At 42.3% G+C, this 25815-nt stretch overlaps 1 protein-coding gene across 1 annotated transcript in view; it reads left to right on the forward strand.

The window, feature by feature from the left end:
• Positions 1–4691: 4691 nt before the first annotated feature.
• The window catches only part of TGIF1 (TGFB induced factor homeobox 1), a 33121-nt gene continuing 11997 nt past the window's right edge, over positions 4692–25815 (forward strand). Inside the window, exons 1-2 of the mRNA XM_010818822.3 lie at positions 4692–6298; positions 7216–7276. Coding sequence (XP_010817124.1) covers positions 7225–7276 — 52 coding nt within the window. The 5' untranslated portion in view covers positions 4692–6298; positions 7216–7224. The remainder of the gene's footprint in view (positions 6299–7215; positions 7277–25815) is intronic.

Raw genomic sequence — 25815 nt, forward strand, 5'->3', positions numbered from 1 at the left:
TCTGCCCAGGAGCTTGCATTATTTTGACAAGATCAGGCACGTTCAGCGTGGTATGGCATAGGCTTGGCATAATAACTTTGAATATTATAAATGACTCTGTATTCAAGCATCCCTTCCTTCTAGCTTCTAGAAACATCTCGGAACCCATAAGAAATACTTTCCATAGTTATGTCTGCTCATCACAAGGATCTCTTAAAATAGATTATTAAGATTTAGAACAGTGTGCATTTGTATACGATTTTGTAATAAGGACTTTCTTACAGATATTTTTGCCTCTTGCAAATCCTGAAATGTCAATGCTCGTACCATTCTCCCCATCCTAGGGGCGAGATAAGTAAGGTTCTGAGAGTTCAGGTGACTTGTGCAGGGAACATAGCTAACATATGACAACCAGACTAGAAACCATGTTCACAGGGTCCCCCACAGGATCGAGCCTCTGGAAAGTAGGGTTCTTTGGAGATCTCCCGTCACTAACATGGCAATTCATAACCCATAATAAGGTCTTCAGTAGACAGTGTTGACAGATTTTGGGAGCAGGAAGGACTGTAAAGTGCTGGTATAAAACCAAAGCAGGCTATGGCTGATTCATGTTGAGGTTTGACAGAAAACAACAAAACTCTGTAATGCAATTATCCTTCAATTAAAAAATAAATTAATCAAAAAAAAAAAACAAAAACAGAGCAGTGTCTGAGTTCAGCAGAATGGGGCCTTTCTTTGGTTCCTGGAGGGACCTTTTCTGAGCCCTTGTTCTCTGGGAAGCCTAGCAGTTGAGTCGCTCACAAGCACGTGTTTTCAAACCAGGTGCCGTGTTTTCAAACCAGGTGCCGTTTAAAACCCTAATGCGGCTATTAACGCACCTTTCAATAATAACAGAACAGTGGAGGGTCTTTGTGTCAAGCAGAGAGAGCTGTGTTTTTTTTTAATCATGCTTAGGGGATTTCTGCTTCCTTTACCTGAAAGTGGTGGAGGTGAGGCAGTAGAAAAGGAGGAACTGAGCCCTCACAAGACAGCAGTCGGGTGGGGACAGAGGACAGATGGCCCCAGGGGACCTCAGCTGAAGGGGTGTGGCCAGCGGATGCTACTGCCAGTGACGGTAGATAATGCAGCCTCTTCTGCAGAACAGTTCCCGTGTGTGTGTCAGCTTCAGACCTTGGGCAAGGGTGTTAAACATGGCCGCCTTGCCTACATCCTTAGGGAAATAAGAGAAGAGGCCCTTATTATGTGGCGTAACAGGGGAAGAGACAGGAGATCGAGCAGCTGCATGAAGTGGTTATAAAACAGCCAGTGCTGAATGACAGGCGCTGGGGGTGGCATGGGGGGAGAGAGGTGAGACCTGACACCCAGGAGGGAAGTGAGGACAGGACAAGCAGCCCCTCCCTTCCTCAGGGCTCCCCAGCAATCGATGGGGAGGAGCTCGAACACGCTGCCCAGCAGAGTAGGAGCTACAGCAGCTTGTGTAGGTTTGTGTTTTTTTTTTGCCATGTCCTACAGCATGTGGGATCTTAATTCCCCTCCCAGGGATAGAATCTTGCCCCGTGCATTGGGAGCTCAGAGTCGCAACCACTGGACCACTGGGGAAGTCCCATCTTGTATAGGTTTAAGTGGAAGTGTTCCTTCACTGTCACATGAATGCCTAAATGTACTCACATACACACACACACACACATACACACTGGCAAGCTAGAGGACCTGGGGAAAAGTCAGGTGACTTTCGTAGAATGAATTAACTTCCATATGTCCTGAAATTTAGCAGACTAACGTGGAAAACCAGAAAAAGATACGGCCTTACACTAAAAGTGTCACTGTGGAAGATGGGGGGCCGGGGGCCCATAGTGAGTTATGGGAAATGAAACCACACGAGTGCAGAACTGCAACCACGAGAAAAGTGATTTATGCAAGGCACATATAAATGTGGGCCGTTTTGCAAATATGACTTCGTCCCTCTTGATGATTTCAGACACTTGAAAGGGGCTCTGTGCTACACAGCCTAGACGATCACCGTCCAGCTGGAATTTAGACTCTGTCAACATACATCTTTATTAAAAAATACACTAAGGATCTTAGTCACCCCAAACAGCCTTTCATTATTTGCATTTGTGACATAGTCCCGTTTATACCTTTGATATCCCTTGGACAGCAAGATCAAACTAGTTAATCCTAAAGGAAATCAACTCTGAATATTCATTGGAAAGACTGATGCTGAAGCTGAAGCTCCAAAACTGACCACCTAATGTGAAGAGCGGACTCACTGGAAAAGACTCTGATGCTGGGAAAGATTGGGGGAAGTAGGAAAAGGGGACGTCAGAGGATGAGATGGTTGGCTGGCATCGCTGACTCAATGAGCAAGCTCTGGGAGATAGGGAAGGACAGAGAAGCCTTGGGTGCTGCAGTCCATGGGATTGCAGAGTTGGACATGACTTAGGGACTGAACAACAAATACCTTTGATATAACCTCCTATTAAAAGGAACATTTAAAAAAAAAAGGAACATTAGTACATAGTACATCTAGTCTTAATGAGCATCTAGATGTTTCTGGAAGAACCATCAGCAATGAAATAATGATGTAAATATTTAAGTGATAATAATGAGACCTAGCATTAAGATGAGCTGTATATTTATTTTAGTCATTTAGTCACAAAAAGGGTAGTCCTCTGAAGGTAATCTTTGCATTCTAAAAAGACCTAGTTTTCACCTCACTGCATTATTTTTTAATACCCTGAAATTGCTTTTGGGGGAATGAATGTAATTCTGTTACTTCTAATGTGATGATAACTCCTGGGAATATTTTAATATGTGAAAAAATTTAATGCAAATAAAAACCATCCATTGAAGTAATTTGATTTCAGTAATATGATTTCAGTAATATTTCAGTAATATGATTTCAGTAATATTTCAGTAATATGATTCTAATATAAATTCAAGATTTAAAAAATCAGGTTTCCTTTGAAAGGACTCTTAACATGTTTTTAGGATACTGCATAGGTATTTGTGTAAGCTAATTCAGAGAATTTTTTTCTATCAATACCTTTATTCATCAGGCAGTGGTTGAAATAGAGCCCTTGTAGAGAGGGAGACCCAGTTAAGATGGTATTATGGCTTGAACTGTGTCGTCCCGGAAAGACATGACTAAGTCTTAACTCCCAGGGCCTTGGAAAGCAACCTTAATTGGAAATAGGGTCATTGAAAATGTAATTAGTTAACATGAGGTCATACTGTGCAGGAGGGGCCTAATCAACTGATATCCTTATAAGAAGACAGCCATGTGATGCTGTGTGCGTGTACACACACTGAATGCCATGTGACCACAAAGAGACTGGAGTGATGCAGTGCAAGCCAAGGAGCCTAGGGCTTATTTGTGAACCCAGGAGCCAAATAAAAGGCGTGCAGCAGGTTCTCCCCGAAGCCTCTGAGAGTACAAGGCCCTGCCCACACCTTGTGCTCTCTCCCTGGCTAGACTAGCCTCCAGAATAGAGTTTGGAGTTGTAGCCACTGGACCTCCAGGGAAGTCCCAGAGTTATGTATTCTTAAATCTCACACTAACTTTGAGATTTTAGGATAATATAAAGAGGCCAGCAATGCAAAAGTGAAAAAGAAAGAAAGCTGATTTAAAAAGCCATATTATTCATTAGGAATGACTTGGCTACAAACAACAGGAAAAAACCTACTCGCTGTGGCCTAAAGAACAAGAAATGTGTTATCTGACATAACAAGGGGTCTCCAAGCAGGGAAGCTACAGCGTGGACTTCATCCCGTGGTTCTGGATCTTCATCAAGCATATGAGTTCTTGCCCTCTTTCTCTCCGCCATCTTTACTTTGTAAGCTTTGTCTGAAGGCTGGCTCCCTTCCCAGCAGCAAAATGTCCCCTGTTCCTTCAGGGTTCACACCAAACAGGGCACAATCCCGAAGAAGACACTATGTCTTCCTGGAGAGAGGAAAACTCTCCCAGCAACCCTCTGTAGATACCCCCTCTTCATTGGCTAAAACTGTGCCATATGCACCTCTAAATTATTGCTGAAAAGAAGAATGCAACGAGAGATCGTTCATTGTCCCCAGATATCCTCTTCTTTCTTCCTTTCTATAGAGAACTCCCAGAAATTTCATCTGGAAACATAATCAGCAAGCTAGAAGCCACCTTCCCCAGCTTCCTTGCATCCCCGTGTGGCCGTGTGCCTAAGTTCTGGTCATTAGGATGTGACAGGGATGATGTGGGTCATTCCTGCATTAGTCCTTAAAAAGAAGTGTGCTCTCCACCATCTCAGGTCCTCCCCTCTGCTACTGTTAGGGGAAACACACTGACTGAAATTGCCCACCCTGGCCAGGCACCACAATAACCATTTGCATGAGTTATTTTAGGACAGGAGATCCTAGTAAGGAACATGAAACTAACAAGCTACCACCAACCAGAAGAGTTTGGGAAAGGTCTAAAGGAAATGCCATGTGTCCAACCAGCCTCCCAGAATCCTTCTCACTGGCATCTATCTTGGCTGAGCAATGTGTGCACCACCAGCAAGGACTACAAGTTAGAGTGATGGATCAGAGAAAACCCAGAAACTAATCCCATCACCGTAAAACCCGAGCCTTCGAGCCACGTGGCAGAGCAGTCCTCCTGGGTGCCCTTATGCTCCTGCTCTCTGCCCGGGCACCCCTTTCCAATACAGTCTCTTGCTTGGTCAGCTCACGTGTCTCCTTGAACAATTCATTCCGAGTGTTAGACATGAGCCCAGTCTCAAGCCCTGGAACGGGTTCCCCTTCCAATAACACTACCATGAAGATTTGGTCATGCACAGTCAGCTTCAAACATGAAGATGTGGGTAGTTCCTCTGGGGGTGACAACAACAGGTAGAAGGAACCTGGGACCCAAGACATTCTCAAGAAGCTGAGCCCGGCTACCATGCTAGATCCACTCTTTCTGGCTGAAGATGAAGCTAGCCTCCTCTGGAAATTTACGGCCACACAGAGGAGGAACTCCCTTCCCTCCCAGGGCTCATTGACCACCCTCTCCCATCTCTGCCCTTCTTCATTTCTCAGGTATCTAGAGAGTGTTAGTCGTTCAGTCATGTCTGACTCGTGTCTGACTCGGACTTTAGCCTGCCAGACTCCTTTGTCCATGGGATTTTCCAGGCAATAATACTGGAGTGGGTGGCCATTCCCTTCTCCAGGGGATCCTCCCGACCCAGGGATCAAACCAAATCTCCTGCATTGGCAGGCGGATTCTTTACTGTCTGAGCCACCAGGGAAGCTCAAGTATCCAGAGAACAGCAATTTAGTTCCTTTAGGTGGCTCAGACGTTAACAATCGGCCTGCAATTCAAGAGACCCAGGTTTGATCCCAGGGTCGGGAAGATCACTTGGAGAAGGAGGGAATGGCAACCTGCTCCAGTATTCGAGCCTGCTGTGCTACAATCCATGGGGTCGCAAAGAGTCATTCTGTTCACTTAAAGTTCAACTTCTCATTAGGGCTGATTAAAATCTTCATCAATTTGAGTGGTCTTTCTTATCCTCTTGATGCCTCTGAGATAAAAGGAGCTTGGAGGGTGCCATGTCCAGGCCTGCTTTGGCCTCAGGGCGGTATCCCTCATCTGCTGGGTGAAGTGGCTACTTGTTGGAGGAATGGCTGGCCAGGGCCCAATGGGCTTCTGCAGTCACCCCGAGTCTCTGCCACACACCCCCCCAGGCTCTTGCCCACCCAAGCCTCTGCTGTCACTCCTCCAGTCCCTGTCCCCTTAGTCCCACAAGGCCCTCAGGTTCTCAAGCCAACCACCTCTCTATCTTCCGGGATCCATGAGAGCGGCCTGTGGGGGCTTCAGTCTGGTGGGATGCTTCCTGGGAGCCATCCACTCTCCTCCACCCCGACCCCAATGTGCAACCTTGTCCCAGGCCAAAGAGAGAAACGAATCCATCCAATCTCCCAGTCCCTTACCTCGGGCTCCACACGCCTCTCCGCAGTGGCCTTAGGAAGAAGGCAGGCTTTCCCCTCCTCTTCCTGCCCTGAAGACCATCCCCCTTCATCACATCCTCTTTCTTCCAGAGGTGACTCCTGCCCTTGCCCTGGGGTAGAAAGGGTTCAGGAAATAGAAACCAGCTTATCGTAAGGAAACACAGCCAGGCATCATTCAAAAACATCTTATCTGTTACAAAGGGGAAAGAAGTCTCTAGAACAACGATTGCCTCAGCTGGAAAAAGCCAGGGCCTGGCGGAAGAGACCGGCCTTCACGGGGAAGCCAAGGTCCAGGTTACAGCCCAGGGCTCCCAAGGCCCTTGAATGCAGGTGGGAGGAGCCCCGCGAAGGGAGGACCCAGGTAGGGGAGGGGCGGGGCCTCGTCCTGCCTTCTCTGCATCGCCAGCTCCCCCAACCCCCTACCCCCACCCCCGTACTCAGCCCCTCCGGTTGGTGTCTGGCTCAGATTCTCAGAACATTGTTTTGAGCCGAATGAACTTACCCTGGCCTTTGCCAATGACTCACTCTTTGCCCTTGTCAAGCTTCCTTGTTTAAGTCTCAGTTTTTCCCTCAAAGTAGAGCTGATAACGAATAAAACCTACTTCACAAGGATTCTTCCAGTGTGAAAAAGAAAATGTATTGAATCTCCCTTGGTGAGCTCAGAAATGTAGTGGGGAGTATAGATTTCTGTTTACCCTGGAGCTTACCTGGTTCTTCCTTACGGCTCTGCTTCCTGTAATGGCCTCTCTACCAGTGAAATTTTAAAAGGAGGTGCCTCATCTCCGAATCTGCTCAGGCCTCAGGACCCCATCCTATTTAAGCGCGTGGTTTCCTTTTACCAACACTCTCCATTGAAGTCTCCCTCAATTTTCCTTTAAAATGTATTTGAAAACAAAGAAAATGAGGAATTGGGAAGCATTTTTGTTCATTAAAACCTTATAATACTTAATGTCAGAAAGACTGGAGAAAGTGACCATGGAAGCAAAAGGAGAAAGGAGTGAAATATTTATAGCATTGAAAGAAAATCAGCAACCTAGAATTCTGGGTCTAGCAAAATTATCCTTCAAAAGCAAAAGAGAAATAAAGACTTTTTTTGAAAAGCAGAAACCGAGGGAATTTGTCTCCAGTAGACTCGCCTTATAAGAAATTGTTGAAAGATGTTCTTTAGAGAGAAGGAAAATGCTATAGGTCAAAAACTCAGATCTACATAACAAAAGAGTTTGAGAAATAAAGATAAAATCTTTTATTTTTCTTATATGTTCTTTGCTTTTTTTTTAGCCACGCTAAATGGTATGTAGGATCACTAGATGCAAGGAGTCTTTAACCACTGGATTGCCAGGTAAGTTCCTATTTTTCTTATTCTTAACAGATTAAGCAGTTAACCATTAGTTCAAAGGCATAACAGCAACAATGCATTGGAAGATTATAGCTTACCGGTAAATGAAGTGCCTGACAGCAGTGTTACAAGAGACGGGAGGGAGGTATTAGAACTATTCATTACACAGTACCTGCACTGCCGTGAAAAGGTATAATGTCATTTGAAAGGAGACTTAGATTAGCTATAAAAGTATATTGCAAACTGTAGAGCAATGACTAAAAAGAATTTTAAGGAGGTATATTGATATACAAAGAAAGAACACTGAGTCATACAAAATGCTTAATGAAAACTGGAGAAGGCAGGAAGAGTAGACAACATAAAAGAAATCAAGAATGACAACAATGAGCAGAAACAGCTATGTATATGGTTGTATATATGATTGATACTAATACAGCCGTATCAGCAATCACTTTAAATGTGAATGGTCCTAATATGCCAATTAAGAAACAGAGACTATGACCCAGCTATATGTTGTCTTTAAGAAATCCAATTTAATTACAAAGACACAGCAATTTCCCTGGTAATCCAGTAGCTAAGACCTTGTGCTCCCAATGCAGGGGGCCCAGGTTTGATCCCTGGTCAGAGAACTAGATCCCACATACTGAAACTTAAGGTTTCTCATGGCACAATTAGGGGTTTGCATGCTGCAACTCAAGATTCCCCTTGCCACAATTAAGACCTATGCCCAGGCAAACAAATATTTTAAAAAAATTTTTTTAATAAATAAATATAAAGACTCAGATCAAAAGTAAAGTGATGGAGACAGATAAACCATGCTACACTGATCAAAAGAAAACTGCACTAGCTAAATTAATTTAGACAGATCATCTCCTGCAATATCTTGGAATATAATCAAATCAATATATGGTATATATGGGACATGCCAATCAGGTCCATAGCTCTAGGAGAAGTGTTTGAGAAAAGTCTGAATGTTTATGTATGTTGGCTGCTTTTTTCTGCCTTTAGCTAAGGTCTGTGAGAGAGATAAGTCCAGGCAAGAGCTAGCCAGTTGGAAGGTAAAGTGGAATGGAATACATTTCCACTAAGGAGGTTTTGAAAAGTCTTTCTTGAGTGCTCTTTACCAGACAATGGGAGCCAGACAGATTAATAAAGTTTGGTTCCTTTCCAACCCAAGTCTATTGCTTCACGTGGCCTCAGGGTATCCATCATGATACTTCAAGTGTGGGTTTGTGCCATGTGCCACCCAGTGAATCAAAGCAGTGATTCCTCTGGCTTAAGAACTTTTCCCTGACAAGAGGTATGGCTATGGTTACAAAGGAACCTTTGGACCAAGGAACTGAATATAAGGAAAAACACCAGAAACATGTTAAGTGTCCTTCAGGAATCTGTAATTCTTTAACCCCCTAAAGCAAACCTCGGGGTCCTCAAAATACAACGTACACGAGCGTGTACTCTTCAGTACCACTTCAGGTGTCGTCTCAAGGAGGATAATTGATGGAAGAACCTTCCAGAGGCAAAACCAAAGGCCACAGATGATAATGAACAAGGAAATTCCTTGGCAGAGCCAGGGTCTAATGGAGAGACACACTTTATTGCTGGAGCAGAGAGTCTCAGTGGGTATTACATCATTGCAGTGGTCCAGTGATTACTGTTTCCCTCCCTTTCTTTCCTTTTCTGGAAGAGCATTTTTATGATCCTGTTCCTCATTTGTTGTTGTTGTTCAGTTGCTAAGTTGTGTCTGACTCTTTGTGACCCCATGGACTGCAGCATGCCTGGCTTCTCTGTCCTTCACCATCTCCCAGAGTTTGCTCATACTCATGTCCGTTGAGTTGGTGATGCCATCCAACCATCTCATCCTCTGTCATCCCCTTCTCTTCCTGCCCTCAATCTTTCCTGCAGCAGGGTCTTTCCCAATGAGTTGAATCTTTGCATCAGGTGGCCAAAGTATTGAAGCTTCAGCATCAGTCCTTCCAATGAATATTCAGGGTTGACTTTGTTTAGGATTGACTGGTTTGAACTCCTTGCTGTCCAAGGGACTCTCAAGAGTCTTCTTCAACACCGCAGTTCGAAAGCATCAATTCTTCACCTACTGATATTGAAGGGAAAAGTTCTTAGAAAAGGCTGATGTCACCCTCACAGATAACCTGCTACATGCTAAGTCACTTCAGTCATGTCTGACTCTTTGCGAACCCATGGACTGTAGCGCTCACCAGGATCCTCTGTCCATGGGATTTTCCAGGCAAGAATACTGGAGTGTCTTGCTGTTTAACCTGGGGGTCATTTAATGTATGATGAATTTATATGTTTATCCTCGGCATTATCTTTAGTTGCTAAGGCTGTGGAGAAACAGGAACTCCTATTCATTGCTGGTAGATATGCAAATTGGTACAACCATTGTGAAGTGGAGTTTGGCAATATCTAAAAAAACCACACATGTGTTTGTTTTTGACACAATACTTGCCCTTCTAGGAAGCTGTCCCAGGAAACACCTTCAATTATATGAAAATACTTTAGCCCAAGATTGTTCATTGCAATATCATTTGTATTAATAATTGTACTCTGATGTCCAAACATAAGAAAGTAATTGAAGTGTGATATTATTCATACAGTGAAATGATAGAACTATAAAATAACAATAATAAGAATGATCTCTGTAAACTCAGTTCAGTTCAGTCGCTGAGTTGTGTCTGACTCTTTGCAACCCCATGAACTGTAGCACTCCAGGCCTTCTTGTCCATCACCAATTCCCGGAGCCTACCCAAACTCATGTCCATTGAATGGGTGATGCCATCCAACCATCTCATCCTCTGTCGTCCCCTTTTCCTCCTGCCTTCAATCTTTCCCAGCATCAAGGTCTTTTCAAATGAGTCAGCTCTTCGCATCAAGTGGCCAAAGTATTGGAGTTTCAGCGTCAGCATCAGTCCTTCCAATGAATATTCAGGACTGATCTTCTTTAGGATGGGCTGGTTGGATCTCCTTGCAGTCCAAGGGACTCTGAAGAGTCTTCTCCAACACCACAGTTCAAAAGCATCAATTCTTTGGTGCTCAGCTTTCTTTATAGTCCAGCTCTCACATCCATACATGACTACTGGAAAAACCATAGCCTTGACTAGACGGACCTTTGTTGGCAAAGTAATGTCTCTGCTTCTTAATATGCTGTCTATAAACTGACATAGTATAATTGCCAGAATATATTAAGTGAAAAAAGGAAAATCTACCTGTAGTAGCAATTCTCAAAATGTAGTGCACACACACCCTGGGGTCCCTGAGACATTTGCAGGTGGCCCATGAGATCAAAACTATTTTCCTAATAATATGAAGCCACCATTTGCTTTTTTTCAGAGGTGACATTTACACTGGTTGTGCAAAAGCAATAGGGTAAAACTGCAGGGACTATCACAAATCAAGGCTGTGCCATATACATATACTAGCATGTACGCTTCGTTAAAAAAAAAGACAATTTCCCTTAAGAATATTAGGGTGAAGCAGTAAAAATTAGTAATGTTATCAGACTTGACTTGAGTTCATGTCTTTTTAATAGTCTGTGTAACTGGACTTTCCTGGTGGTGCAGTGGATAAGAAGCCCCTGTCACTACAGGGGACACAGGTTTGATCCCTGGTCCAGGAAAATCTCACATGCCTCAGAGCAGCTAAGCCAGTGCACCACAACTACTGAGCCCATGTGCAGCAACTACTGAAGCCCGAGTACCTAGAGCCTGTGCTTCGCTACAGGAGAAGCAACTACAAGGAGAAGCCCACACACTGCAGTGAAGAGTAGACCCCACTCACCACAGCTAGAGAAAGCCTGTGTGCAGCAACAAAGACCCAGCACAGCCAAAAATAACATAGATGAATTACTAGTCTGTGTGACTAAATGGGAAATACCCATGAAGCCCTTCTGACACACACAGCACAATAGTTACTCCAGGAAAAGCATTTCTGCTATTGTTTGAGTCACAAGCTGAGCTAGCCACTTTCTCATGGAACACCACTTTTACCTGAATACCTGCCAGACAAACTTGTTATTCACACATGGGTATTTGAGAATTGTTTTTATTTTTCTCAAATACAAGTGAGGTGAGCTTCTCCAAGGAAACAATTGATACTATATACTGCCAATGGCAAAACTCAAAACTTTCAAATCGGAATGGGAATTTGGGGAAATTTCTATCCACCACTGTAGGCTCTTTGGGTTCTTGGTACTTGAAGACTTTTCTATTGGTGTGAGAGATGACATATTTTTAATATATTTTAATTTATTTTATTTATTTGGTTGCACTGGGTATTAGTTGCAGCACAGGATCTCTTATCTTCATTGCAGCATGTGGGATCTAGTTCCCCTACCAGGGATCAAACCTGGGCCCCCCTGTGTTGGGAGCTCGGAGTCTTAGCCACTGGACCACCAGGGAAGTCCTCAGACGTGATAATATATCAAATAATTTTTGATACTGTATGATGAAATGTGTCCACATTAGGAAGACCTTCATACTTCAGTGCATCATCATTTTCCAAATGCACAAAATCCTGCATGGCTAAAGATACAACCAAAGTATAAGAAAGATCTGTGTGCTCCATAGACAGCAGCCTACCAGGCTCCTCCGTCCCTGGGATTCTCCAGGCAAGAACACTGGAGTGGGTTGCCATTTCCTTCTCCAATGTATGAGAGTGAAGTTGCTCAGTCATGTCCGACTCTTCACGACCCCATGGACTGCAGCCTACATGGACTGCAGCCTACCAGGCTCCTCCGTCCATGGGATTTTCCATGCAAGAGTACTGGAGTGGGTCGCCATTGCCTTCTCCATAAGAAAGATCAATGGATTATAAGGTAATAGAACTTTTAAAAGTTTATTAATATGCTTTCAGAGTCCACACTGCAACTACCTTTTAAGAAACTACTACTGCTGAGTTTTAGGGTAGTATCAAAGAACATACACAATTTTCTAAAAATACTGTTAAAATACTCTTCCCTTTTCTAACTACATATCTGTTTGAGGCCAGGACTCTTTATATGCTTCAATGAAAATAATACACTGCAAGAGATTGTATGAAGCAGGTAGAGACTTTAGCTTCATTTCATTAAGTCAGACATTGTAAAACCATGCCTTCTTTCTTTCTATTCTTTTTTGTTTGAGAAAATGGAGTTATTTTTCATAAAAATATATTTATATTTCAGGAGCTTATTACTGTTCATTTTAATCAAAATAATAAATATTTTTGACAACTTATCAGGATTTTTTGTTTGTTTGGCTGAGCCATGAGGCATGTGGGATCTTAATTCTCCAACCAAGGATTGAACCTACGTCCCTTGCATTGGAAGCTCGGAGTTTTAACCACTGGACCACTGGAGAAGTCCCTCAGTTTTAATTTCTAATGCAGTAAATATAACAGAGAAAGCCCACATACACAAAAGCTCTTTCAGTCTTCAACAGTTTTTAATTGTGTGAAGAGGCCCTGAGACTAAAAAGTTTGAAAATTGCTGATCCATAGTGTACCACCTATTGTATAACAAAGAAACATACATCTATCTGCTTTTTTTCTTTTTTGGTAAAATAGATATAGGAACGGAGAAGGCAATGGCACTCCAACTCCAGTACTCTTGCCTGGAAAATCCCATGGACGGAGGAGCCTGGTGGGCTGCAGTCCATGGGGTCACTAAGAGTCGGACATGACTGAGCGACTTCTCTTTCACTTTTCACTTTCATGCATTGGAGGAGGAAATGGCAACCCACTCCAGTGTTCTTGCCTGGAGAATCCCAGGGACGGGGGAGCCTGGTGGGCTGCCGTCTATGGGGTCGCAGAGAGTCGGACACGACTAAGTGACTTAGCAGCAGCAGCAGCAGATACAGGAAGTAAAGACTAGAAACTAATGATCCTACAGGAATTCCCTGGCAGTCCAGTGATTAGGACTTAGTTTTTCCACTGCAAGTATCATGGTTTCAAACCCTGGTTGGGAACTAAGATCCTGAGTGCCTCTCTGCGTGGCCAAAAAAGAAACTAATGATTGTGGGTATTGACAGAGATTACCTATAAGGTGGGAGGGATCAGCAGAAAGCGAACCTGCCATTTAGTTTTGATTTTGGAATCATGCTGTTTTGCATACCAAAAAGGTCATTATCGTCATCATAATGATAAAATCAAACAAACGTAGGACAACCAGAGAAAGGATTATAAATGTAATAAATGAACCAAAAGAAAGAAAGAATAAAAATGAACCTAAACGTATTTCAAAACAGTAACAGTCATATGGAAGGAAGAACTGACTCAAGTAACTTCTGAACATGGTATTTTGACCTTACACACTCAGACTAAAGAGAACAAAGAAAGGAATATTGAATTATAATAGTCAGTTTGTTCTTTGTAGAGGCAGGGTTGGTATATTCTAGGATTGAACAAGTAGTCATTATCTTGAGGGTAATGAGAAACAGGTTCCTTACTGTCAGAGAAGAGTTGCAACCATGAAAAACAAGAAGACTGAAAAGAGTCTGTGGTGTTGAATTGAAATTGGAGCTATCAGTGTGAATTCATGGTTTTCAACTGGATGCAGTGTGTGTGTGTGTGTGTGCGTGTGTGTGTGTGTTCTTCTTCTGTCTATTGAGAGGACCTAGAAGCAATGACAATCCAGTAGTAATATGCACTTCGCACATTTAGAGCCCAGATCTCAGTGTCTGTACATCTTTTTCTACCGAAAATGACCAGGGCTTCTTAGAGAAATGGTAGATTCTAGGGTTGGGCCAGGAAAGCCAGTATGAGCCTGGAACAAAAAGTTGTACCAGAAAATAAGAAAATCCTCAAAAAGTGATGGAGTAATAGTATCTCAAAAGCACCCTCTCTAATTTATTTATATAAGTATTTCAATATGCTTGAACTTCTTCACTGGAGGGATTTTTGAGAGGCTGCAATTAATAAATGTGAAAAATATTGGAAAGATTAAATACTATACAACATTCATATCTCTTTTGCATCTGCTCTGGGCTTCCCTGGTGGCTCAGACTGTAAAGAATCCACCTGCAATGCAGGAGACGCAGGTTCGAGTCCTGGATCAGGAAGATCCCCTGGAGAAGGGAATGGCTACCAAGAATACTCCAGTATTCTTGACTGGAGAATTGCATGGACAGAGAAGCCTGACAGGGGGTCACCTGGGAAGCCCCAATAAGACCAGGTGCAGCCAAATGAATAAAGAAAAATAAATATTTTAAAAATAATAAAAGTTCCAAAATAAAGGTAAATGAGAAAGTAACAAAATTCTGACACATGTTACAAGGGGCCAGGACCATGATGACATCATGCTGAGTAAAATCAGCCATACTCAAAGGGACAAATACCTTAGGATTCAACTTAAATGAGGGACCTAGGATTGTCAGATTCATAGAGACAGGGAGTAGAATAGGTTACCAGTGGTTGAGGAGAGAGGAGAGGGTGTTTAATGGGTCAGAGTTTCAGTTTGGGAAGATGAAAAAAGTCAGGGAGATGGATGGTGGTGAAAGGTTGTACAACAATGCAAATGTACTTAATGTCGGTGAACCGTGCAATTAAAAATGGTTAAAATGGTAAATGTCATGCTGTGTATATTTTACCACACAAACAAACAAACAAAAAAAGAGGGTTGATAACCCCAGCTTCAAACTGAGGTTTCATTCTACAAAAGCAGGTAAGGAACTGACTCCTTCCCATCAGAGAATATCTTGCCAATCAAGGTGAGAAACAGCCCATTTAAATAGAAGTTATGAGCAGGCCCTGGGAGGCAGGCTTAATCACCACAGTCACTAGCCAACAGCCTGTTTGCAGGCTGACACCTCCCAGGGATGTTTGGAGAAATCCAGCCTTTTCCAAGCCTTTCACACCCTTTGACCTCTGCAGTGTGAACAGGAAAAATAAAGTCGTGTAAAACAGCTGACTTATGCATTCTGAATTGTGACTCCTGCCTGAAAGCTGGCTCTATCCTGGCCTGAAGGGGTTCCCATTCTCATCTAGTTACTCATTATTTTTTTATAGTCTAAACAATGGTAAAGTGTTTTCTATATTTTAAGTGCTTGTAATAATTGCATGTACAGGCTGAAATAGGTTCAGTAAATCTTATTTTTAGAAACTTAAAGTACCAAGCAAAAAAAAAAAGTTCCCATTTTCATAGGCACAATGAAATTTCAAGTCTTTAATCTTTTAAAACCCTATTCACCAGGCAGTTTGCCTCAAACTTGTTCCAGAGAAAACAGCAAACTTCATCTCCATGAAGTACAGCCAAATGTCATCATTTTCTACAGAATAAGGCCTGACCCCATCTCAGGCTCATGTGTGCTCACTTTAGTCGTGTCCAACTCTTTGCAATCCCATGGACTGTAGCCTGCCAGGCTCCTCTGTCCGTGGAATTCTCTGGGCAAGAATACTGGAGTGGGTTGCCATTCCCTTCTCCAGGGGATCTTCCCAATCTAGGAATCAAACTCAGGTCTTCTGCATTGGCAGGTGGGTTCTTTGGCCTCTGAGCCACCAGGGAAGCCCTGTCACTGGCTTTAAACAACAGGCCTGTGTGTGGGTGCTAAGTTATTTCAGTCGTGTCCGACTCTTTGCTACCCTATGGACGATAGCCCTCCAGGCTCCTCTGTCCATGGGATTCTCCAGGCAAGAATACTGAAGTGAGTTGCCGTGCCTCAAATTCCTGCCAACTCTACTTCCTCCAATTTTTTCTTTTAATGTTTATTTACTAATCTGGCTGTGTTAGGTCTTCTGTGCTTTCCATTACTTTCTATTACTCCCTCTGTATTTGCCAAATCAGACCACCAAACCTCAGAATAAGCACCCCCTAAGTATAGGGGCTGGACTAAAGGGTACACCCCTTTCTAGTACATCTGTGCTTTGCTGAGTGGCTGTCACTGGCTTTATTTATTTTAAAAAAGATTTTATTATTTTTACATGTATTTATTTTATTTTGGGCTGTGCTGGGTGAGTTTTTCTCAAGTTGCGGTGCGTGGGCTTCTCACTGCAGCAGCTTCTCTAGTTGTGGGGCGCAGGCTCTAAGATGCGTGGGTTTCAATAGTTGAGGCACACAGAATCAGTAGTTGTGGCTTCTGGGTTCTAGAGCACAGGCTCAGGAGTTGCATGGGCTTAGTTGCTCCCACGGCATGTGGGATCTTCCTGGACCTGGGATTGAACCCGCATCTCCTGCACTGGCAGATGGATTCTTTACCATTGAGCCACCCAGGGAAGCTCTGTCACTGGCTTTAAAAAACATGCCTCCTTTCCCTCAAATCTCTGCCAACTCTACTTCCTCCAGTTGTTTTTCTTTTAATATTTATTTATGTATCTGGCTGTGTTGGGTCTTTATCACATCATGTGGGAATCTTTTGTTGTGCTGTGTGGGCTCAGTAGTTTTGGCACAAGTTCTTAGTTGCCCCAAGGCATGTGGGATCTTTGTTCCCCAACCAGGGATCAAACCCGTGTCCCCTGCATTGTGAGGCAGATTCTTAAGTTCCTCCAATTCCTCCAATTTTTGAGATGCCCTGAACAGCTTATCTTTTCTCATCCTTTCTCCTCCTGGACACACTCACCTGTTGTTCTTTTCTTACTTATTTTCACACCAACCAGCTTAAAAAAAACCCAGCTTGACACCTAGCGAGGACACAAGAATAGCTGTCAGTCTTTGTCAAATGAACCACTCTTTCAGGTCACACGAGAGCCACCTGTAATTGTGTCTGTACTGTGGTGTTAAGGATAGGCAGATTTAAAAAAAAACTTAAAAGAGAAACATCACTTTTTATGATGATTAAAAGTAAGAGAATCCAAGCTCATTGCAGAAAACTTGCAAAGAGAATGGGTAGGCATAATGCCACCCACTCAGGCACAGGCATTGATATTTAAGGTGACAAATTGTCAAATTTTGCAATAGATGAAGCTGAATCCTGAAAGAGAGGTATATAATTTTAGTTTAGTTGTGTTTCTATGGACATTCAAATAAGGTCTGGAATGGGCGTAGTTAGAGAATAGATCTGGAGACCCTCAAGGTAAAGTCCTGAGGGAAAAGTATAAACTCTTCTTGCATGTCCTACAAACCTTCTCAGCTTTCCTTCTGGAGAACAGTTGATAACTGGGACATCTGTTCTGTTAGAGGGGTGGAGGTGAGGCATTCTAATCCCACAGCTAATCAAGGGGGAGTGAGTGTAAACTTCCCATTCCAGGATTTTCAGTTTGTGTTTTTCCAGCTTAGCCCACCTGTTACCAGATAAGGATTCCTTAACAGTAACTTATTCAAATCTTCTTAACACAACTCAAAGTCCAGCAGTCACAATTTATATTACTTTTTCCTGGATTAAAGTTGATTTTTGCATTTACAGAGCAGAAATGATTGGACTGTGGCACTTTGCAAAACAGTAAGAGAACTATTTTCTGGATGAGTGAGGGAGAAATGGGAGGAGCAGGTGTATGTGTAAGTCACATTAGAGACGAAACTTGGCCTAAACACCATCTTTAGTATGAAAAATGGGTAGGCTACTTTGTGAACTGGATTTCAAAGCTCCATGGAGGGGCTTGTATTTCAGACTGGGGAGGAGGTGCCCCAAGAACCCCTCCCTTCCGTCATTTTTTTTGGAGGCTCAACAAAGTGACAGAAGGCAAAGCATTGTGGTTACAGAAGCATTAATCCCTTTGGTAAATGCACTTTGTGAGCAGACAGATAAGTGACAAATGACTAATCAAATAGAAGCTTGTGGAGGTTTGGCTTTATTCTTTCCCATAAAAAAACTGGTAGGAGGAACATGTTTTATCACATGAAGGCAAAGCATTCCTAACTCAAAAAATCTAAACCCTGTTTTTAACTGGTTTGTTTAGTTTTAAAAATGAAATGGGATTCTTGTGAAGTATAAAATATTTAGGATTAGTTATTGTTCTGTGATTTCCAATGAGGGATAATGTGTCCAAGGATTATGAGGGATTGGGGGGAAAGGAAGGAAGGGAGAGAGGGAGGGGGGAGGGAGGAAAAGTCATCAGATAAGCTATGAGGATTCTACTCTTTTCAAACCCAATGGTCAGAATATTATGTTTTAAAACTTTGGAATAAGGCCTGTTTGTGTTTTAATGTTACATCTGACTGTTCTGGCTGAAAAAAACTGGATACTGGAAACAAAACTAGAAATAAATCTTTCTAGACTTCATTCCCTCATCTTCTATTCATTTTTCTCTGTCTCTCTTACACACACACACACACAAGAGGAGATAATTTGCCTTAAAGTCCATTGTAGCCATGACTTTTTTAAAAGTCATATTTTTCTTTATAGTCAGTAAAGTAAAACAACATTTCTATAGACCTCAAAGAGAGATACTGATTTGGTGAATGTGCTCTCTGAACCAAGGGGGAAAAAAAATCAGTGCACATTGTCTGACAAGTTCAAATTGAAGAAACTGATATAAATGTTTGAGGGTAGGACTGTCCAAAGAGAAAATGTACCACAGTTACTGCTCTAACAGGGGCTAGCAGAACTACAAGCTTTAAAGCCGCATCTAAGCATAAACGTGGGGCTTCCCAGGTGGCCCTTGTGGTGAAGAATCCGCCTGCTAATGCTGGAGACCCAAGAGACGCAGGTTCAGGAAGAACCTCTGGAGGAGGGCGTGGCAACTCACTCCAGTATTCTTGCCTGGAGAATCCCATAGACAGAGGAGCCTGGCGGGCTACAGCCCGTGGGGTCGCAAAGAGTCAGGCACAACTCAGCAACTCAGCACACACACAAACATAAAATGTAATTGGTCTCTCTGCTAAGAAGAAAATGTTTACCCATAGGAGGAGAAATAGCTAGAAAGTAAAATACAATTGGGCATAATTCTGAGACTTCTTAGCCCTTTCAGTAAACAAACCATTTAGCCCAGAGAGGAAGGAGTTACTGCTGAGACAAGCAGAGAATTAACTCTAAGCTTATCCAGAAGTGCCTGGGTGTCTGGGACTGGCTTCAATATAATATAGGAGAGAAGGAAGTCGGTGAGAGTATAGATGAAGCAAGACTGGCCATGGGTTGATAATTGTTGAAGCTGGGTGATTATTATTTGGGGATTTATTACACTAGGACCTCCACTATTATATTTACATTTTACATTATTTAAAAAAAAAAAAGATATTCTAGGCAGGGCAAAACCCTTGGTTTTGAGATCACCTGGCTATTTTTAAGATTTTTTTTTTTTTAAATAAAATGTTTTCAGGACTTCCTTGGCAGTCCAGTGGTTAAGACTCCACACTTCCAACGCAGGGGCTCGGATTCAGTCCCTCCTCAGGAAACTAAGATCTCACAAGCCACATGGCGAAACCAAAAGAAAAGTATTGGACACTAGCAGACATATGTATGAATTTGTTGCCAAGTGCAAGCGGAGGGAGAGAGACAAACAGGGACGGATTTAGACATTTATTTTCCTCTGCTAATCGACCCTATAAGTGTGTTGCTGAGGAGAGCTTCCAAGATGGACTGGAAAAATAAAACAAAAGTTTAATTTTTTTTATTTTTAAAAATTATTTTTTTAATGTAAGTTTTAAAAGTGTATCCAAGTAGCTTGGCAGTAAATATGTTTTCCTCCCTTTTAAGGGAATACAGAATAATCATTTTGGCTTTTGCATGACATCCTGTGGAAAGCTGATGAAACACTTTAGGAAACAACTTGTCCCCTGTACTAACACACCCACCAGTAGAAGAGAAAGCCTTCACTTGAACGATCCATGCCATTTACTGGGTATGTGGACTCCAGCCCTACATCCACAACTTTTGCTCATTCATTTTGAGGAAAGCATCTTACTCTCTTCTTACATATTATAATGCTTGACCAAATTTTGTAAAATGTGCCTGCATCAGGATTAACCTTTCCAGTTTTGCAGATCTGGCCATCCAATTCAACAGGGTAAATGGTTTGACACCCTCTGATACTTCTTGGAAATAGCAACAAATAATGAAATCCCAGGGTGTCACTGGGGGTTATTTACACTTGCTAATGATTAACCGTCCCTGGTTCAGTGGACTGCAGAATCAGACTTTCAAGGCCCCAAATACAGCTCATCCTATTTTAGACCCTTGCTTAGGTTTTTATAGAAGATCTTCAAAAATCCCCTCCAGCTCAAACCAGAACAAAACTTGTGTCCAATAAATGGGGTTTGGTACATAAATTATATTCATAGTTACAATGGACTATTATTTAGTCATCAAAAATGACAGACCCACTTTGTAAAAAAAGGTTACAAGAAAATTTTTATTTTGGGGGCCCATGTAGCATGTGGGATCTTAGTTTTCCAACCAGGACTCGACTCCATCCCTGCAGTTGGAAATGCAGAGTCTTAACCACTGTCTACCAGGAAACTTCTAAAAGAAATTATTTAAAGAAGGAAAATAAGTCAGAAACTCAGATCTCCATAAAGAAAGGAAGAGCTCAGAAGAAGGAATAAGGTAAGGTAAAATCAAATGATGATGACCAGTCTAGACTGGGCACCTGCCTTCTCCAACTTCATCTCATATACTTTGTCTCTGTCTCTCATATATCAGGTTTGTACAAAAAAGTATAAGAAAAACAGACCCTCCTTCATTCTCTTCCCCTCTTCCTCCAAAGGTAGACTTTGTTAATATTTCCCTGGTATCATTCCAAAAAACTACACATAAAAAATTGTACACAAAAGGAATACTGTTATAATGTTCTGTACTTTGCTTAAAAAAAACTTATATATATATATTATCAACCTTCCTCTATCAGTGCAGTCTAATCTACTTTGCTGTTATAATGACTGCACATTAAACTTTTCATGTTTTTTTTTCATGTTTCTGCTTATTTGGATTCTTTTTTTTTTTTTAATGTGAACTGCTTATCTATAGACTTCACCCAACTTTTTAAAAACAGGATTATTTTTTTCCTCTGACTTATATGAGTTCTATATAAGTTCGGTAAATTGATCTTCTGCCTGACATGTGCCGACAGTATTTTTTCCTAGTTGTTTTGCTTTTAAAAATTTTATGAATTTTCCCTCACACACAAGTTTAAAAAAAAAATACAAAATACTTATACACATGTGTATCTTTTACTGTGTCTTGGATTTTCTGTCCTGGTTACAAAGGCCTTCCCTACTCCACGATTGTATTCATGCCTCCTTCCAGGACAAGTTGTCTCAGCCTCAGCACGACTGACTTTCAGACAGAATGATCTTTCCCTGGAGGTCTGTCCTGTGTGCAGTGAAATGGCAGCACCCTGGTCTCCATCTGCTAGAGGCCAGAAGCATTTCCTCCCCTCCAACTGTGACCACTGGCAGTGTCTCCAGACATCTTCAAATGTCCCCTGGAAGGCAAAGGTGCCCCTTGTATTACGCCTGGAGAACCACTGTTCTAGAACACACAGAGGTGCATTATTAATTACTCTAACATTTCAATCTGAATTCAGATGAGTTTTATTTTTGTTAGAAGAGTAACATAGCCAGCTTCATTCTATGTTTGTTTGGAGGATACTTGCTTTACAGTGTTGTGTTGATTTCTGCCATACAACCATGTGAATCAGCCATAAGTATACATGTCCCTTCCTTCTTGAACCTCCCTCCCACTCCTCCACCAGTTTGATTTTTAAGGAAAAGTAGTTCACTGTCCCAATTCACTTTATCTCTGATCTGAAAAGTCACCTTTACCAAAATTGAAATGTCCATATCATAGTCTAAACTGTCGCATTGTTGTGTCCTCACTGTTTAATCTCATTATTAACTTCAAAATACACTTTAATATTTGAAGGGGCTTCTGCTGCCCTCCTCCCATCCCTAACTTGTCTTTCAGAATTTCCCTGGCTTTCTCCAGATGCTTAATTTTGATGAAGTGTAGCAAGTAAAGAAAAAAAAATCCTGTTGGTATTTTAATGTAAATTGCTTTTAATTTAAAGACCAGTTCAGGGAAGATAAACATCTTTATGCTTTTGTTATTGACTCTTGCTGGAAGGGATAAATTACGTCTTTTATTTTACTTAAGTCTTCCTTTATGTCCCTCAGTAGGGTTTTAAAGTTTTCTTCATAAAACTTGCAGTTATTTCTTGTTAATTTTATTCCTAGATATTTCATCATTTTATTGCTGTTATAGGTCCTCTATAGCTTTCAGAAGAGGTAATGGTGATAAATGGAAACGTGTGAGTGGATTAACCCTTTGATGGAAAGAGGAGAAAGGGACTAAGTTAACAGGTAGGGTATTCTGAAGGTCTTACTTTTACCTCATAAATTTGGTACTTATTCTAAACAATATGTATGTATTTTTTTCTTTTTTTAATCGGGAGACATCTCCCCCCCTGTACTCACTATTTGTCCATCTAACCCCGTTCCTTTAGTTCTCTGTCAAATGCTTTTAGGCTTATACAAAAACAGGTTGGTTCTTACAATTTTAAAAAGAGAAGAAAGGGAATTCCCTGGTGGTCCAGTGGTCAGGACTTCACGATTTCACTGATGAGGGTCCCACTTCAAGCCCTGGTCAGAGAGCTAAGATCCCCATCAGCAGTACTGGCAAAAAAAAAAGAGGAAGAGAAGATAAAAACCCAACAGAATAGAAAACTTGACAAAAGTTACAAATAAGTGAATAGAATAAATAAATACACAAAAACGTGCTTACCCTCTCAAACCAAGACATGTGAACCTTAAAAAAAAGCTGTCATTTATTTGCCTAAGAGATTGGCAAATAGGAAATTCATTTATTTATCTTTCGACTGCTGCACCGCATGTGGGGGGTGATCTTAGTTCCCTGGGTTGGCAGGGTAGAGCCTCAACCACTGGGCTGCCAGGGAAGCCCTTTGAAATTGATTGGTAATATGCAGTGTTAGTTAGGGTTTAAAGAGGTTTTCAAATACCTAAGAAGATTGGGTGGGCAGTTTGGCAACATCTGTGAAAATGCTGAATGCACAGACCCTTGACTCAGCTAGGGAGGCCTACAAATATACTCTTGCAAGCCCCTGAAAATCTGCATATAAACTGACATCCTGCTCAGGCATTCTGGTTCAGTTTACAATCTGAAGGAACTCTTGGGATTGGTTAGTGTCTATGCTCTATCAGTTGTTAAATATTTTAAACATAATTGGACTATCTCTTAGTGCTTAGGTACAAACTAGACACTAGACCCTTTTAATGCTTAGCACTAAAGAAACTGTTACATAAGTGAAAAAAGAAAATTGCAGAATATCATTATTGTTTGGATGAGGGACCAGGGGTCAGAACGGGGTGGGGATGGAGGGGACGAATGACTGACCTGCCCTTCTTCACCTGGCAGCTAGGGATGATAATAAGGCATGCTTTTTAGGATGTTGTCAGGGATAAAGATAAAATATGTGAAATATTTAACACTGCCTGGCATGCTATTTACAATAACAGATTATATTCTTATTAATGATTCTTACCATCTCATTTTCATGCATCATTTTGTTTGATAAATATTTATTGGGTCCCTATGATGTGTGAGGCCCTGTACCAAGTGCATGAGGATTTAGTAATTCACACACATTTTAGTAGGGGAAAAGTGAAAGAAGAAAGTGCTAGTCACTCAGTCATGTCCGACTCTTTGCGACCCCATGGTCTATCCATGGGATTCTCCAGGACAGAGAATCCAACGGAGTGGATTGCCATTCTCTTTTCCAGGGATCTTCCTGACCCAGGGATTGAACCTGAGTGTCCTGCATTACAGGCAGCTGCTTTACCATCTGAGCTACCAGGGAGAGTCTGGGGGTGGGGGGGGGGTGTCAAAGGACAAGCACATTAACAGTCAAATAAGCAAAATAATTAAAATTGTCATGTCGTGGAAAAAAGAAAGGGTTGAGTTGGAGCTGTGGTTCTCAACCAGGGGTCTTCCTGCCCACCCCAATTTCTGTCCCCTTTGGAGGACATTGGGAATGTCTGGAGTTTTGTTGTTTTTTTGTCACAAGCTAGGGGGAAGGTGTTATCAGCCGGATTGGTTAGCCACCAGGGAAGCCCCCTACAACCAAGAGTTTTTGTTGTTGTTCAGTTGCTAAGTTGTGTCCGCCTCTTTGCAACCCCATGGACTGCAGCACACCAAGCTTCCCTGTCCTTCACCATCTCTAGGAGTTTGCTCAAATTCATGTCCCTTGAGTCAGTGATGCCATCCAACCACCTCATCCTGTCACTCCCTTCTCCTCCTGCCTTCAGTCTTTCACAGCATCAGGGTCTTTTCCAATGAGTTGGCTTTTCGCATCAGGTGGCAAAATATTGGACTTCAGCTTCAGCATCAGTCCTTCCAATGATTATTCAGGATTGATTTTCTTTAGGATTGACTGGTTTGATCTCCTCACAGTCCAGGAGACTCTTAAAAGTCTTCTCCAGCACCACAGTTCAAAAGCATCAATTCTTTGGTACTCAGCCTTCTTTAACTCTCACATCTACACATGACTACTGGAAAAAATCACAGTTTGGCCTCTACGGACCTTAACTGCCAGGGAAGCCCCCTACAACCAAGAGTTATCCAGCCCTAAACAGCAGTTGAGAACTACTGAGCTAGATGGTGGCAGCAAGGGTAGCTAAATTTAGGTGAAGTGGTTACAGAAGACTCCTCTGAGAAGGTGATATTTAGGCCAAACTTTGGGCTTCCCAGGTGGCATTAGTGGTAAAGAATCTGCCTGTCAATGCAGCAGACCTAGAGATGAGTGGGGAAGATTCCCTGAGCATGGCAACCCACTTGGAGAATCCCCATGGACAGAGGTGGGACATAGGTGGGACATGGTGGGACAGAGGAGTCCATAAAGTTGTAAAGAGATGGATAGGACTGAAGCGACTTACCTCGCATACAGGCCACCCTTTGGTGAGAAACGTCAGATATGCAGCCAGTCCTCTGCGGCCATCCCAGGCAGAGTGGACTTGAAAACAACTAATAACAATGAAAAACCCCTTACATTTGTATGTAGTATACATATGCGCATATGGAGAGTGAAATAGTCAATTAAGAGGTCTTTCCTATTTCACTTTGTATACTTTTCCTGTTTGTAGTTTTGAAAACAAGCTCCTTCTCTTTTTGTAAAGAAAAAATGAGTGGTTTTAAAAAAAGGACAAAATGCAGGTAGATTGGAAGGGAGCTTCTGGTAAAACTCCACATAGATTTCAGAGAAGAGGCAGGTTTTAAAGTAGCCTCCATGTGTTCAGATGGCTCTTGTATCATAATCTGTGGTCAGTTTCTGCCCTGTACTGCCTTCTTTATCCACCAGACCTTCCACCAGACATGCCTGAGAACACTTGGCTTAAAGTCCGGGCTTTCCTGGTGACTGAGTGATAAAGTATCTACCTGTAATGCAGGAGACAGTGGTTCGATCCCTGGGTTGGGAAGATCCCCAGGAGAGAAGGAAATGGCAACCCACTCCAGTATTCTTGCCTGGAAAATCCCATGGTCAGAGAAGCCAGGTGGGCCACAGTCTGTGGGGTTGGACACCACTTAGCAATTAAACAACAATTTATGTCCAGTTGCTGCTGCTGCTGCTAAGTCGCTTCAGTCGTGTCTGACTCTCTGCGACCCCAGAGACGGCAGCCCAACAGGCTCCTCCGTCCCTGGGATTCTCCAGGCAAGAACACTGGAGTGGGTTGC

Source organism: Bos taurus, chromosome 24 (genome assembly GCF_002263795.3).
Source record: "Bos taurus isolate L1 Dominette 01449 registration number 42190680 breed Hereford chromosome 24, ARS-UCD2.0, whole genome shotgun sequence".
Taxonomy (NCBI): domain Eukaryota; kingdom Metazoa; phylum Chordata; class Mammalia; order Artiodactyla; family Bovidae; genus Bos; species Bos taurus.